This window comes from Sturnus vulgaris, chromosome 5 (genome assembly GCF_052056855.1).
Source record: "Sturnus vulgaris isolate bStuVul1 chromosome 5, bStuVul1.hap1, whole genome shotgun sequence".
Lineage (NCBI taxonomy): Eukaryota > Metazoa > Chordata > Aves > Passeriformes > Sturnidae > Sturnus > Sturnus vulgaris.
In genome coordinates, this window is record NC_142247.1 from 62,322,705 (window position 1) to 62,336,822 (window position 14,118).

The following is a 14,118-nucleotide window of genomic DNA, read 5'->3' on the forward strand; positions in this document are numbered from 1 at the left end:
ACAACATCTAAACTTTAGCAAATAAGCCTTTTTTTGTTGCTGTTTATGTTTTTTTTGTTTGGTTGTTGAGATTATTCTGGGGTTTGTTTAGTTTAACTCTCTAGTTTGTGCCAATACACAGGTAGGCGTTTATGAAAGACAAAAGGACCTAAAATTGGAGATCACTGAGAGTTTCTAGACAGAAATCCCAAAAATTCAAACCTTATATGAGATATCAGTGAGGTTTCACCAACCTGCTATTCCTCCAAGCTCATCTTCTGTTTAGGTACAAGTGAAAGGTGCAAATGCCTGTTTTCAGCTGGCCTCTGACTGTATGTAGCCACTTACAGCAGGCTGAGGCTATGTGTAAGACTGTGGTGTAGGCACACTGCATTAAGGCTAGGTGTGAGGCAGGCCTTCAATTCTTCAGGGGACCCTGCAGTGTGTCTTTATTGTCACCAGAGCACTCTTTCACTCATTTCATTTTTAGCTCTTGCTGCAGTCTTCCTCAGATTTCCAGGAACAATCTTGCCAAATATAATTTGAACAGATTTTGCAATGTGAATTTCATGTTATGTCAAAAGTAAGACTATAAATTGGGTCAAGATTTACATCAGATCAGCATAAAACCTGTCGTAGCATTCTAACACCAAGAACAATTTTTTGACAAATTTTTTTGCTTTTCATGTTTGGAATATTATATAAAAATTTACAAAATCTTTTTTTTTTTAATTTTCTTTAAGACTTAGTTTTAATCTCAGTTCATCACAAACATAATATTTTGTATAAGTAGAAAGGTAAGAATCCTTGTAGATTGTGCTAATAACATTACGTATGGCATAGAGAAAGGCTATAGGAGATTTCTCTATCATAGCCAAAGTCACTGGAATACAGAATAATATTTGAGAAACCCTAACAATGTTACAGGGGCAGCTTCCATCACAGATAATTCTAGTTCCCTTTTTTCTACAAGTCTTTTTACTTCCTAGACAACAAGGACTTGCTAAATAGTCCTGATCTTTGTTCACAAAGTCTAACAATTTAAATTTTTTCTTTACATTTTTACTAGGGGATCAGGAAATTGTGGTCTCATAGCTGTCTGCAGCTTCCTCAAGAGGGGAGCAGAGGGGCAGGAACCAATCTCCTCTCTGGTGACCAGTGATAAGGTCAGAGGGAATGACATGAAGCTGTGTCAGGGGAGATGTAGGCTGTGAGGAAAAGGTTTTTCCCCAGAGGGTGGTTGGGCACTGGAACAGGCTCCACAGGGGCTCCACAGTGGTCACAGCAGCAGCCTGACAGGGTTCAAGAAGCATTTGGACAGTGCTCTCAGGAACAGGGTGTAATCCTTGGGATGTTCTGGGCAGCCCAAGAGTTGGACTTTGATAGTCTCAGTGAGTACCTTCCAACTCAGGATATTCTATGATTCTATGAAGTTTCATTGCTGTATCATGCTGCCTTTTATAACTCTCACCTATGTGCTGAAAGTTCCCATACTCACTATCACGATGCCAAACTTCATTCCAATCTCACAAGACCTTTTCTCTGATACCCGAGCCTGTTTGTGCCATACAAGCTTCAATTCATATCCTCCCATCCTCTCTCAATTAATATTTTAGAAAAACTAGCCTTAAGAATATTTCTTGAGGATCTAACATGTAAGATTAGGCCATTAGACCATTCTCTGTCCCTGACAGCAAATGGCATAGCAGAGTTTGAATCCACCTAGGCAGATGCTCTCCTCCCAGAGGAGTGGTGTCATCCTTGCTGCCTGCTGAGTCCCTGGCTCATCTTTGAGGGTACATTCCTTGAAGATAACACCACTGGAATGACAGTGAGAGTATTACTGGGAAATTTGCAGCAATGTGTTCACTCCAGTTTGGTGGGTTTGGATGCTGTGTTCTCAATAAACACTGCAGGAACTTTCCTGTGCCCAGCTTGGGAAGCAGTTTCTCCTCCTCTCCCAGTCTGCTCGAGCTTAGCCCAGGGATTGCCTTACATTTCTTGTTATCCTCAGCAGTAGTTGCTGCTCCTTTGAAAGCACATGGCTGGTTGCAGACGCAGCTGGACCTGGCTACTGAAATAGGATTCAAGCTGAGAGATAAGCCATTGAGCTTGTGCATTTTGGTTCCAAAGAAGACAGCAAAAGGCAAGAGAGACACTGTTAGCAAGGCCAAGCAACCCTTAGGAGATTAATTGGATCCACTGGAACGTGTTTATCTGTGTTGGACTGTGTGGAAGGGTGTTGAACACCTGACTGGGTTTCAACATTTCCAGTGACAGCTCTGAGCATGAGCACAGCCTCACAACTGAGCATGGTTAGAGCATTGCTCTGCTGGTTGAGATTGCTGAAATGCAGGGAAGAATGCTGTGCTTTGTCAATAATGCTCCTTGGATATCTGCTTCTGAGGAACAGAAAAGTGATTTCAGCTTTCATTGAGCACTTCATATATATTGTATATTTGACCAGAAATTGCTGAGCTTTGAGATACATTTGCAAGTTCTTTTGTTTTCTCTGATTGCCCTAATCCAAAATTGGTTGCGCAAGTTCTAACAGTAATTTTGAGAAGGGGAATAACTTCAGTAGTCTTAGAGTTTATGTTTCTGCAGTGCTTTGATTACACAAAAATAACCTTGAGACCAAGCTACCTGTCCCTGGAATTTTTCCACATGGGGAAAGAGCAGTATTTGGTATTGGTCATGGTGTGTTAACCCACTGACACATCATGTTTGAGAAGAGTCAAGTTACAGAATTGCTGTCTCACAGTAATTGCAGTCACTCTTCATTTGGGGGCTGGAGGTTGCCAGTCAGCTGGACAGCTTGGTTTGTTTGGTCTGCAGGGTTTAGGGGCTACACCTGAGGCTGTCGGTGCTGAGCTCTGTGTGTGCATCCTGGCATGGGATGGAGCAATGGGGGCAGGAGTGTGCCAGCCACACTGAGCAGGTTGGGTTTAGGAATAGGGAATGGTAACTGTTCCCTGGTATTTACTACTGTGGGCATGACCAATAAACCCTGAAAATATTCCAATCCCAGTATTCTGATTCAGTAAGCCCTTTCATTAACAGGTCGTCACCATTCAGCTCATTTTCATTTCCCAGATATGCGTGCCAGTGTAGCAGAAGAGAAAGTTGAATAAGAAAAGAGTGGGAGAGCTAAACATTCACACTCAGAAAAATATGCTGAAAATATGTGTAAAGCACTGTGAACTTTTGCCACACCCCGAGCAGAGCAGGGCTCTGCACATCCTAGATCTGCAAGTCCTTCCTGAACCTGTGATGTTGTTGTGTGTTGCTGAGCAGAGAAGACATGCACACAGGCCTGGGAATTTGGCAAAAAGAAAGGCTGATTAAGCTATTCAATCCTCCCTTGTTCCAGAGTAGATTTCCAAATGTCTGAATACTCAATTAATGGAATGGCTTTGGATAGTCTTCTAAAACAAACATCTTGATCCATATATGTATCTTTTGAGTTTGTTTGTGTTAAAATAAACAATTTTTTTCCCTTTTCCTTTTAATTCTGGCTTTTAAAAGTGTTCAGGCATCCATTTTCTGAATCAGTTCAAATGTATTTGTTTGAAGGAGGAGAGGTGATATTCTATGTATGCCAGTGTGAAAATTGAAACTGAAATTGAGACTGAAATTGCTACGACCTTATATTGGTCAAAATTACAAAGATATAGATTCTTCTGACAAGATTCCTTTGGCTTTTGTATAAGATATAACAAGGCAGTATTTGTTCTGTGGGCCAAACCCAGCCTTCTAGCCAGCTGCTTTGCCTCGCAGGAGCCCTTATCCACCACATCTTCCTGGGAAGAGATGGGCAGACTTCCTGCTGCACCTCATCTGAGAGACATTCCTGCTTCTCTGTGGGTGGAAGGAGGAGTGTTAGAGGGGAGGAGAGCTGAAGAAAGCAGTGCAGGGTGCACAAAACCTGTCGACTGGCTCTCTTTAGATTGTGGTCATTCTGAGCTGTGCCCATGAAAGGGCATTTGTATATCCATAGGGCCGGATCTAGCCCATGGATGGAATTGCTCTTGCTTGGGTTTTGTTTGTTTGTTAGGTTGTTTTTTGTCGTTTTTTTTTTTTTCCCTCTAATAATCACACTTGTAATTAAAATAATAATACTTAGATACAATGCCTAGGAGTTCATTAGAACTGACAAGTGATTAGCTGTAGTGCTGTGAGTCATTTGGGCAGCTGAGAATTGATGTTGGGCAGCAATGCTGAACCTACACCTTTGTCCATGCCAGTTCCCCATGGCTGGGGATGGCAGGGAGCCAGCATTAGCTCCGAGCTGGCGTCAAAGCACAGGGGGTCTTTCCTGCCTCCTAGAAAGAAAGAATTTGATCTTCACAGGTCACTGTGAGATGCACATCAATAAAAACAACATGGATTGACCCATTCAGTGCCAAAGAGTAGAAACGACTTTGCTCGATTCTTTCTCACTCTGATTTTACAGCAGTGTAAATGCACACCACTGCTTTCAGAAAAGCAAATGGTGCTCAGGGCAGAGTGCTCCAAACATTGGTAGTTCCCAGTAGCATGGAGGAATAGTTCAGACCATGCCAGTTAATGAGTCATTACTCATTAAGGAAACTGGTCATAACCAGAGTGATCGGTGTTGTACAGACATCATGAAATGTCCTAGAAAACTAAGAACCATACGAATAATACAAATCACTCATAATCAAGCAAAGTGTTTTGAGCATTAGCCTTTGAATAACAGTCTGTAATTGGAAATGATGAGTGAAAACACACTTTGTAAAATGTTTCTTGCTACATCACCAGACAAGTTTCATCCTATTGTTTTGGAAAGGGAAAATGCACTCTAACCTTCTGTGTTCCTGGCCTGCTTGTGCAGCCAAGGTTTTTGTTCTGTAGCCTACAGTAAGTGATGTAAAAATGTAGCACATGGGAAAGACTAAAGCTCTGTTTTTCTCATGGGAAGGTATTCTAATCACATTGTGTTATTTCCTTTGGTTAAAGAAGTGATTTCAGGCCAGGAGCATTAACAGCCAAATCCACAGAATTTAGAATTTGAAATTATTTGTAAATTCTGTCACCGTACCTTTGCTGGCTGAGACATTGCATACAAATGATTTTATCAGGACTTACTCTATCCTTGTACCTGCTATCATGTCAAAATTCTAAAATTTCTAAAACCTGTATAACTCATTTCCAGAAAGACACAATATCTAATTTATAGCTCCATTGACAATGCTGCTTCAATTAATTTTCTTCATCTTTCTTCTTGTTCCTCTGCTTCTCATATCTCATCTGTTTGCATTGCCTAGATTTTAATTAAAAAACCTCTTCTCTCTAAGGAGCAATCTGAAGTGGCAAAAATAATCACTTAAAATATTACAGTCATTAAAAAATTGGCTGCGGTCAAAGCCACGCATTTTCAATTTGCCGACAAATGATATTTTTGTTTCTTTTTAAAGTGCATTTTGTATTTGAATAGCATACGCCAGCCAGCCTGGCTATCAGAGATGCTCCTCCAGCTGGGTGGGCTGCGTGACAACTCCTTAATGGGGGAAATTGATGGCCCTCTGCTTGTGTAGAGGTGAAGGCATACTGGGCAGATTTCTTTCCATCTGCCGTCAGCCCTTTGCAAGCTGGCACTGCCCAAATGCCCAACACATTCATTCCAATGCAAGAAATGTCGCCAAAAAATAAATTGTGAGGCTACAGCTGTCTGAAAGAATCATCAGGGTCATTAGGCCCAGGGGAGATAATATGAAGTGGAGCATCAGTGTTCGTCACTGATAAAAAGCTAATTAAATGATGGTAAAGATGACTGTGAATGCTTTAAAGGCATAGAGGTGAACAACATTTTCATGGGAAGGCAGGAATGAACCTCAGGAAGATGATATGCAAGACCTCAGCCAAAAATCTGTTACACTGAGGAATTTCACACTAGGGTTTCCTGTTGATGCTTTGCTGAATGGCACAGTTGTATCATTTAGTTGCCCTCTGTTCCACTCTCCAAGTAAAGAAATCCCATACTGTAGAGCCAAGAGGTATTTATTGATTCACAAGTTTGACTTGAACAACCAGGACAGAAGCTGGCTTGCATGAACTTCAGTGCCTCTGTTTACATTCCTAATATTTGTCTTTTGAGTTTCTAAAAATCTTCAGGGCTGTGTACTTAGCTGCAACTGTGACAGAGGCTGATCTGGTTGAGGCTTGTGCTGCTTCCCATTGCAGAGTGAACTGGAGATCTCCAGATGCTTCTAGCCAAGAGGTCACTCTGAGGGTAGCTGATGCCTCATTATATGGTGCTTGCACGCAAGACTTTTTAAAAACATGGAAATTGTTCAGACGTGTTACATGATGTAGGATCCCAGATCTCACCTGGGGCCCTTAAGCCATTTGGATGCTACAGAAAGTTGGTCATTATTTAGTTATGAAACCTTAAAGAGGTCCAGTTGAAAAGTGCCTGCTTCACCAAATCTGACTTTCGTACTTATGTTGACCAATGGTTTTGAGCATCTGCTTGTTATATGACCAAGAGGCTTTCCTAAAAGAACCTAAAATCTAAGAAGTGTAGTGTAGGATAAAGAGCATGGCAGACTCTTGACAAAAGTTTGATTTTAAAACCATTGGTGTCTCTCCCATTAACTAATATCTTCATAATATGTCATAGATATCTCATATGAATTAGTAAGACTTGCTGGGTCTTTTAGACAAATTGGCTGAGAACTGTACTGATAAATTGGAAATATTCATAGACAACAACAATTTTAGAATGCAAATGTATTTTTTGTTGTGGTACCAGTGTAGCATCAAAGAGCTCTGATCAAGGAATGTACCATTGCTGCTTCTTCAGACACAAACCAAAAAGATAGCCTGTGTCCCAGGATGTTGCCATCCATTTATAAAACAAGGAATGAGCTGGGGATAGAGACATGTGGGAGTAAAAAGAAACACTGCAAGAAGAGAGAATGCTCATCCTGGTCATCAGTGCACTCTTCAGTGTAATCATTGATAAGGCTTGCTGAAGAGAGAACTGAGGAAGTGTCTGAAGGAAATCCTGTGGGAATTTCACAGGAGCAGTGGGCAGAATGGGCAAGGGAATGCAAGTTTTGTTGTCTCACCAGCACACATAGTGACAAGCATTGACAGTCAAGGAAAAGTGGCCCACAAGATGGGGCACATGAGAAGTGGTGGAGGCAGGTGAGGATGAGCCATGCAGGGCCTTGAAAGTGGAGAAAAAGCAGTGATACCATAATTATCCAGTAAACAAACTTCAGAAACACAGCGAATTCAGAGTGAAGATTAGATTGAAAGTAAATCCAAGATTGTTGAGATTCAGGAATACATCAGCCAATTTTCATTTTTTCCTATTCTTGCAGAGCAATAGCTTAACAATTACAGCTAGCGAATAAGGTAGTGCCAGATTAAATTATACTATTTTTTGGCTTTTGGGGTTTTTTTCTCTTGGGATCACTACAGTCTCTAAACAGAACCTGGCTTCTTTCCTTTTTGGCAACAGGCAGGAGTTGTTTATTTAGGAATACAACAGTTTACTTATGGCAGGCTGATAGTCCCATTCCAGTTGCAAACAATGGGAAACAGCTACTGTTGTGAAGGCGCCTGTGTCTTATGTTCTATTATGTAGGTGATCTGGGAGTAAATTTTGTTAAATTGTGTTTATCAGATTTGTCAAAGAATTTACTCTCTAAATTAACTTTTCCTTACAAATTAGTTAACGTTTCAGTGTTGTAATTTTCGCAAGGACACACTAAATGTTCCACCTGCATTTAATCCCCTTTAAACAAAATTGAACAGTTCTTGAGTTCTGGACCTACAGCTGATGCTTCCATGGTAACATGGACAAATATCCTACAATTTGCTTTCATTTGGCCCTTTTAGTTACAAATTTTGCATAGCAAGTTAATTTCCTCTTATTTTATATATTATTTAAATGTAAATTAAAATCAATCAGAGAACAAATTTAATCTGGAATTCATGAAAGAGAACCCTGCAACTACATAATCCACAGGATCTACAGTTTAGGGAGAACTTAATCCAGACAGTTTTAAAACTCATTAAGTGTCCATTCCACATTTTTAACCACTTGAGAATAACAAAATAAACACTTGTGAAATTCAGTCCTTAACACTGGAAGATGTAGACTTCCACGGCAAGTGTAAAGCCTTTAATTGGGAAAGAGATAGCACACTGTAAATTGTACTTTCGTTTTTTTTTTCTAAAGACTTGAATTCAGATCTTGGGTTGAACCCAAGAGAAAATGAGTCTGATGGTTTCAGTTCTTTAATCTGTTCAAGCCCTACTGCAAACCCACAAAATAATTCAACATATTCAGCAGCCTACTGGATGCTGAACAAGACTGAAAAGGTAGCTGGGGGCAATGCTGGTGAGGGACCATCTCCTGCAGAGCTTCTTTTGCTCCTGGAAAATTTGGCTGAGTGCTCTCTGAAGTTTTTCTTCCCTCAGCAGCCCACCAGGTAAAAAAAGAGCAGTAAAAGCAGTGACAGACAACGACTGCTTGGAAAGTTAAAAGAAAAAAACCTGAGGGTGGTGGTCATACAGGCAAGGTAAATGTGGCAGGTGGAGAGAATAAGATCATGAGTGGAGGAGCTCTGGCACTTGCTTGGGCAGCTCAGCTCGTGGAGATCATCCACATCTGCTTCCCCCATGGGCAAAGTGTCCAGGGTGGGGCAAAACTGTACAAGAAAATGGTGGCACTCCCTCAGAACTTCTTTACAAGCCACACCTGCACTTTGAGGATGTTTCTCTTTCCCACTCTTTAACGGCCATTAAGACCATGAGCTTCTGTGGCATGTTTCATAGGTATTTAGAATAACAGGGGAGTTAAACCCCAGTCTGAACTTCTCCTGTGCATAGCTGTTTCACATGAGCCAAAGCTGACATGAGCAGATTGTGATTTGAGCCATACGTTGTGTGGTTCGTTAACACATAAAATATGCATGAAATACATATTCATAGATACTATGGAGCTGTGTATAAATGCATAAATATAGCTTTAAAGAAATAATTAAATAAATTATGATTTTGAGCTTTTGTAAAGGGTTGATCATACACCACTGTATAAATAATTATTTATTACCCCCCCTTGCCAAACTGCCCATTTATTTGTCTTGACAACCTAAATGAAAACTCCATTCAATAAATATTCTGTTAGACAGCAGAAGGATGTACAAACATTGAAAGATAATGGGGTTGTATCTGGTTTGTGTTTATTTTAATAGATGGTTTTCATCAGGCAAGAGATTACTAATTACATACCTGCTATCAAGTGCATACTTACATATAACTTAGCACCTGAGATATAAGTTGGACTTATAGAAGATTTTCCAATGATTGTATGCAATTCTAATATCTAGCTCAGTAGGATCTATTTTTCTATTTGTTTTCTGTGATGAAGGGTTATGTATAAATTTGAATAAAGTTTTAGCCTGAATATTTACTTTTAGTGTATTTATTTGACTGCCTGCAGATAATAAGAGTTTTGTGACAGATTGATTGGCAGAGAAAGGATACTTCATTTGTAAATTTGAATTTGAAAATTCTTAAACTCAAAAAGCACAACAAAGAAATTATCCTTAAAATTCTGATGTTAGCAATACCAATGAGTGTGAAGGTTAAAATCAGTAAACAAAAGCAATTTCTCCATTATAAATAACTGCATAATACAACTGCTGTTTTTCAAAGAGAAGATATAAAATTGTCTCATTAATTTCTGCTAGTTATAATATATTTGATGTGTAAATTATTCTGCCTTTTCAATGGCATATATTGTGTACTGTGTGTATGCTGCATTAACAGACCAAGGAGAAAGGAGACTTGTGACAAAATCTATTTAATTTCTGTGATAAATTATCAACATTTCAGGATCTTTCTATTGCTTTGACCTTTCTTTGGGAAAAAAAACACTTTTAACAGCAATTCATTTATTTTAGCAGTTGAAGCAGTCTCTCTGTTTTTACAATGTGTTATATTTTTACATGATATTAAGTCTGTGTTAATAAACATAGATCTGTTATCATTCAAGTATAGACCAGGAGGTCTCTATACAAAAATCAGATTTCAAATTCTCACAGTTTTTTCCATCAATGTGTAGGCACCTCTAGAAATATAAAAATTACATTCCTCTATATAAATTAATTGCTGAGATACTGACAACCATATTTGAAAATCATCAGTAAAATACTTTCAATTATGTCACTTTATTGCACTGATAAATAAACTGTTATAGAATATGACAAAATGTGTTATTTTGTACTTTGCACATAAAAATGATAGACAAAGATGTACTCAGCAGTTTTCATTTCTTGCCCCACCTTTCTCTTTGTTAAAAGTCTAATTATTCCCTTATGTGACACTACCATGACCTTTTTAAGTGCAGAAGATGTGATTGTCATATTTTCCCTTGGCGCGTTAGGAAGGGGTTCAGAGACAAGAGGGCACTGCATAGGCAATACTGAAAAGGTCAATGCAATTTGGCGTTATTGGATCTCTTTTTTAAATACTGAAATGTTGTAAGAATGCAGAATTATTCTAATTAATGATTCCTTAATTCAGCTTCCAATTTTAAGAAGAGCAAGATCACACACACGCATGAATAAAAGAAGTCTTTGAGAGAATTATTATTTTATCAGTATTTTTTGTAATACAAACAATTCAAGAAACTGCCAAGTACTCAGTTTGCATGAAGACAAGGTAGACCTTCTTTAGAAGCTTCTAGTACCTATTTTTGCCTCACACATTTGACAGACTGTCATTTTATCAGACACAACAAGAAGACAAAAGTAGGATGGGAGAAAGAAGAAAATCCATACCGTAACCCCCTTGTGCAGCTCACAGGCAGCTCCTTCCAGGCCAGCATTCCTGGAGAGTTCTGGCGGTCCTGGCATGTTGGGGGAGACACATGGCATCATTTGATGTTGCTGAGGTAGTATGTGCAGAAATGCAGTAGGAAAAGCAGACACACTGGATTTGGGAGCAGCCTCACGACCCCTGAGATTGCTCTGTCACACGAGCTTGTTGCCTCTGGAACTATTTGTTTTGCAATTTGGACTAAATGCAGCAAATACAGCCTTTTCACTCATACACTTGAGCCCCAAAGTTTACTGTATGGCAAGGCATAGCAATTTCACACACAAATACCTCCTTTGACAAAAATTCAAACACAGAGATCTGACATGTTTCACAGCACAAAACTCTTCTGCCTACAAAATCCCCATAGCAATATTTGATATACTAACTGAAGTTATTTGCAGACGCAGTTGTGTGTGGGCCAGACATAAGGGCGATACTTTAAAACAGAAATGAACACCCAGAGATGTTGTACATGACTTTTCAATGCAAACACAGTTTCACCATGGACTGTAGTGGGTTTGAAGGGAAGCAGGTACCAGATTAGGATGCAATAATTGTTGGGGCACGACAAGAGAGATACAAGATGGCCATCTGGTTTTTATTTAGGTTCAGGCATCAGTGAGTCCTTAGATAAGTACAGCTCACACTGAGATCTGACAATGTGTGAACAGTGTACAAACCCAACATAACCTCAGCTTCCATGTGCTCCTTCTGCCCACAGCACAGCTGCCAGTCTGATGGGAACTCCATCTACTTCCACGGCACAGAGGGCAGCGAGTTCAATTTCGCCACCACGCGGGATGTGGACCTGTCCATGGAGGATGCCCAGGAGCAGTGGGCAGAGGAGTTTGAGAACCAGCCCAAAGGGTGAGTGTCCCCAGCTGAGCCTGCACAGGCGAGCAGCATCACTCCAGGGATGAGGAAACAGGATAAACAGAGAATTGCATTTTATCTTTGCCATGTAGCCAGGGAAGATTGTTACTAGGATAAATAGCAATACTGTAAATAGCACATGGTTGCAGATTTTAGAAAGAAACAAGTCCAGGAAGTTCAGGAGGAACAGTTTGTCTCTGGACTATCCTGTCACTACTGTTTTTAATGAAAAAAGCCATGTTTGTGACTTATCTAGCCATTCTAAAGAAATATATGATGGTGATCTGTTTTGTTAATTCACATCAGAGTGTTGTTAACAATCTCATATTCATATGAAATCAAATTCCTTGAGAAATTCATCCCCTCTGGATCACTGCTGTGAGCCTCCCTTTACTGAGGGAGGGCTCCTGCTTGTGCAGATGCCTGTAGGTGCTGAAGGAGGAGGAGAAGGTGGAGGCAGGAAAGTTGAAGCAACAGTCCATTCTCATCTAGCATCACCAAGAGCATAGCTATACCTGCTGGGCAAGAGCTCAGGATCTGGCTGATAATTTACTATTTCTATTTTGAATATATACTTTGTTATTCAAAGGGTCTCTGTAAAGCCATATCCAGCAGGGACTGCTACAAGGACACAGAAAATAAAAAAAACTCTCTAGGACAACAATATTACTACTCTTACCAAAACATGAGTGAACTTTAAAATATGTGTTCTGATAAAGAAGCTTCATTTTATTTATCTCATTGTATAAATTCTGATAAAAAGTAAAAACCTAAGTAGGGTCTTGATTCTTTTCTATTAAAAAAAATAAAGATCATTAGTCACTGTAACCCCAGGGCATTGAGAAACATACACTGCTAATTTATGGGTCTCCACTGAATGTTGATTTTAACCTACAAAGTACTTCAGTTCATTAGCAACTGATTCAAATGCTGCCTATGCTGTGCTGAAAGTAAAGAGCACCTCTAAAAAAATACATGCTAATATGTCCTGTGGACCCATGGTATATTTGGGGTTTACAGAAAAAATATTCATGGTGAGCTCTGTCTCAGTTCAAATAATCAGCCAATGGCAGCAGGTGCTGCTTCAGACAAAGGGAAGAAAATGAGCTTTTGTGTGTTGTGTTCTATGTGACCATGTGGGACACCTTTGAGATGTGCTGTCCATGTTTTTTCCTGAAAAAAACAGGATGGGAGTGCTGTCTGTGGACATCTGCCCTGTCTGGAGATCTTGTCTCTACACAAATGGGTGTTTAGTTAAGATAAGTTTGGGCAATTTGCAACCCAGGCTAGCAAATGTACAGTTTCATCTGAATTAGGAAAATGACACTTTCCCTATCACATGGTGCCTAGTTCAGCTGCAGGTGGCAAGGGAGGGTGCAGCCCTCCTTCAGTTCTGTCACTCTGTGTCCCAGCAGCCAGGTCCTGATCTGCCCCCACTCCGCCAGCCCCAGGCCTCACAACCTTTTCCTATTTTTTTCTTTGGAAATTTTATTCTATGTAAGAAACTTCCTTCTTTCTATTGTTCTGTAAGAGTGGAGATTTAAATTTAAATGCATGCCTGCCATAAATAAACACTGAACTTGGGTGATGTTATGGACTACATCCTAATCATATAAAATTGCCACCACTGTTCCTCTTTTCAACATTTCTCTGGAATTTGTGTTGGACGCTCTATAAAAATGCAAATACATATGAATTTCTTTAATCACTTCTTAGAGAAATATTTTTGAATGCTATTTAAACTATATTTTAAATACAGTTGTACTGTAATCAGTCACAGAACAGTGTATACCCGAGAGAGAGCTTGGAGGAAGTTCTCAGGCACTGCTTTGTCACATCAGCTGGAGCCTGCCAGCTCTCAAGGGGAAGGCAGGAGCATCCCTCATAAGAGACAGCAAAAGAAGGCTCAGGTACAGGGGTCACCACCACTTTCCTCTGCACCAAATGCTCTTGGACATGAGAGCAGAGGAAGTCGTTGCTGTCTTTAATAAGAAGTTGGTTGTTATTTTTTGCATGTGGACAGATCCCCACATCAGGCTGCCTAGCAGGCACACTGTAGCTTTGGACCTCCATGTTCAGTTGGTCTTGTTTAGGTCCATTAATCACCTGTTTTATAAAGAAGAATTCCAAGAATCTTGTGAAGGATAAATTAATTCAAATGTAAATGCTAAATCATGCCATGACCCAGGATCCTTCTCCATTTTCTTTATTGGCAGTGTGTTGATGTACTTCTATTAAAGTGCCTTTTTTTAAAAAAAATATGTAGAATTCTCTGGTTTTCATTTCTGATGCTGCCTAAAAGGAGAGGATCCCTGGAAACATCCATGATCTGCATCATTCATGACCCCGAGCTGTTTTGTGGGTCACTACAGAGAGTGTTTTAATTGAGCTAAATAGAGC

The 14,118-nt window shown here is 39.8% G+C and overlaps 1 protein-coding gene across 2 annotated transcripts in view; it reads left to right on the forward strand.

Moving 5' to 3' along the window:
• RELN (reelin) overlaps positions 1-14,118 on the forward strand; it is a 274,669-nt gene that overhangs the window by 150,466 nt on the left and 110,085 nt on the right. For both annotated transcript variants that reach the window (XM_088165846.1, XM_014869033.2), the window contains exon 11: positions 11,567-11,712. In XM_088165846.1, the coding sequence (XP_088021972.1) occupies positions 11,567-11,712 (146 nt within the window). The remainder of the gene's footprint in view (positions 1-11,566; positions 11,713-14,118) is intronic.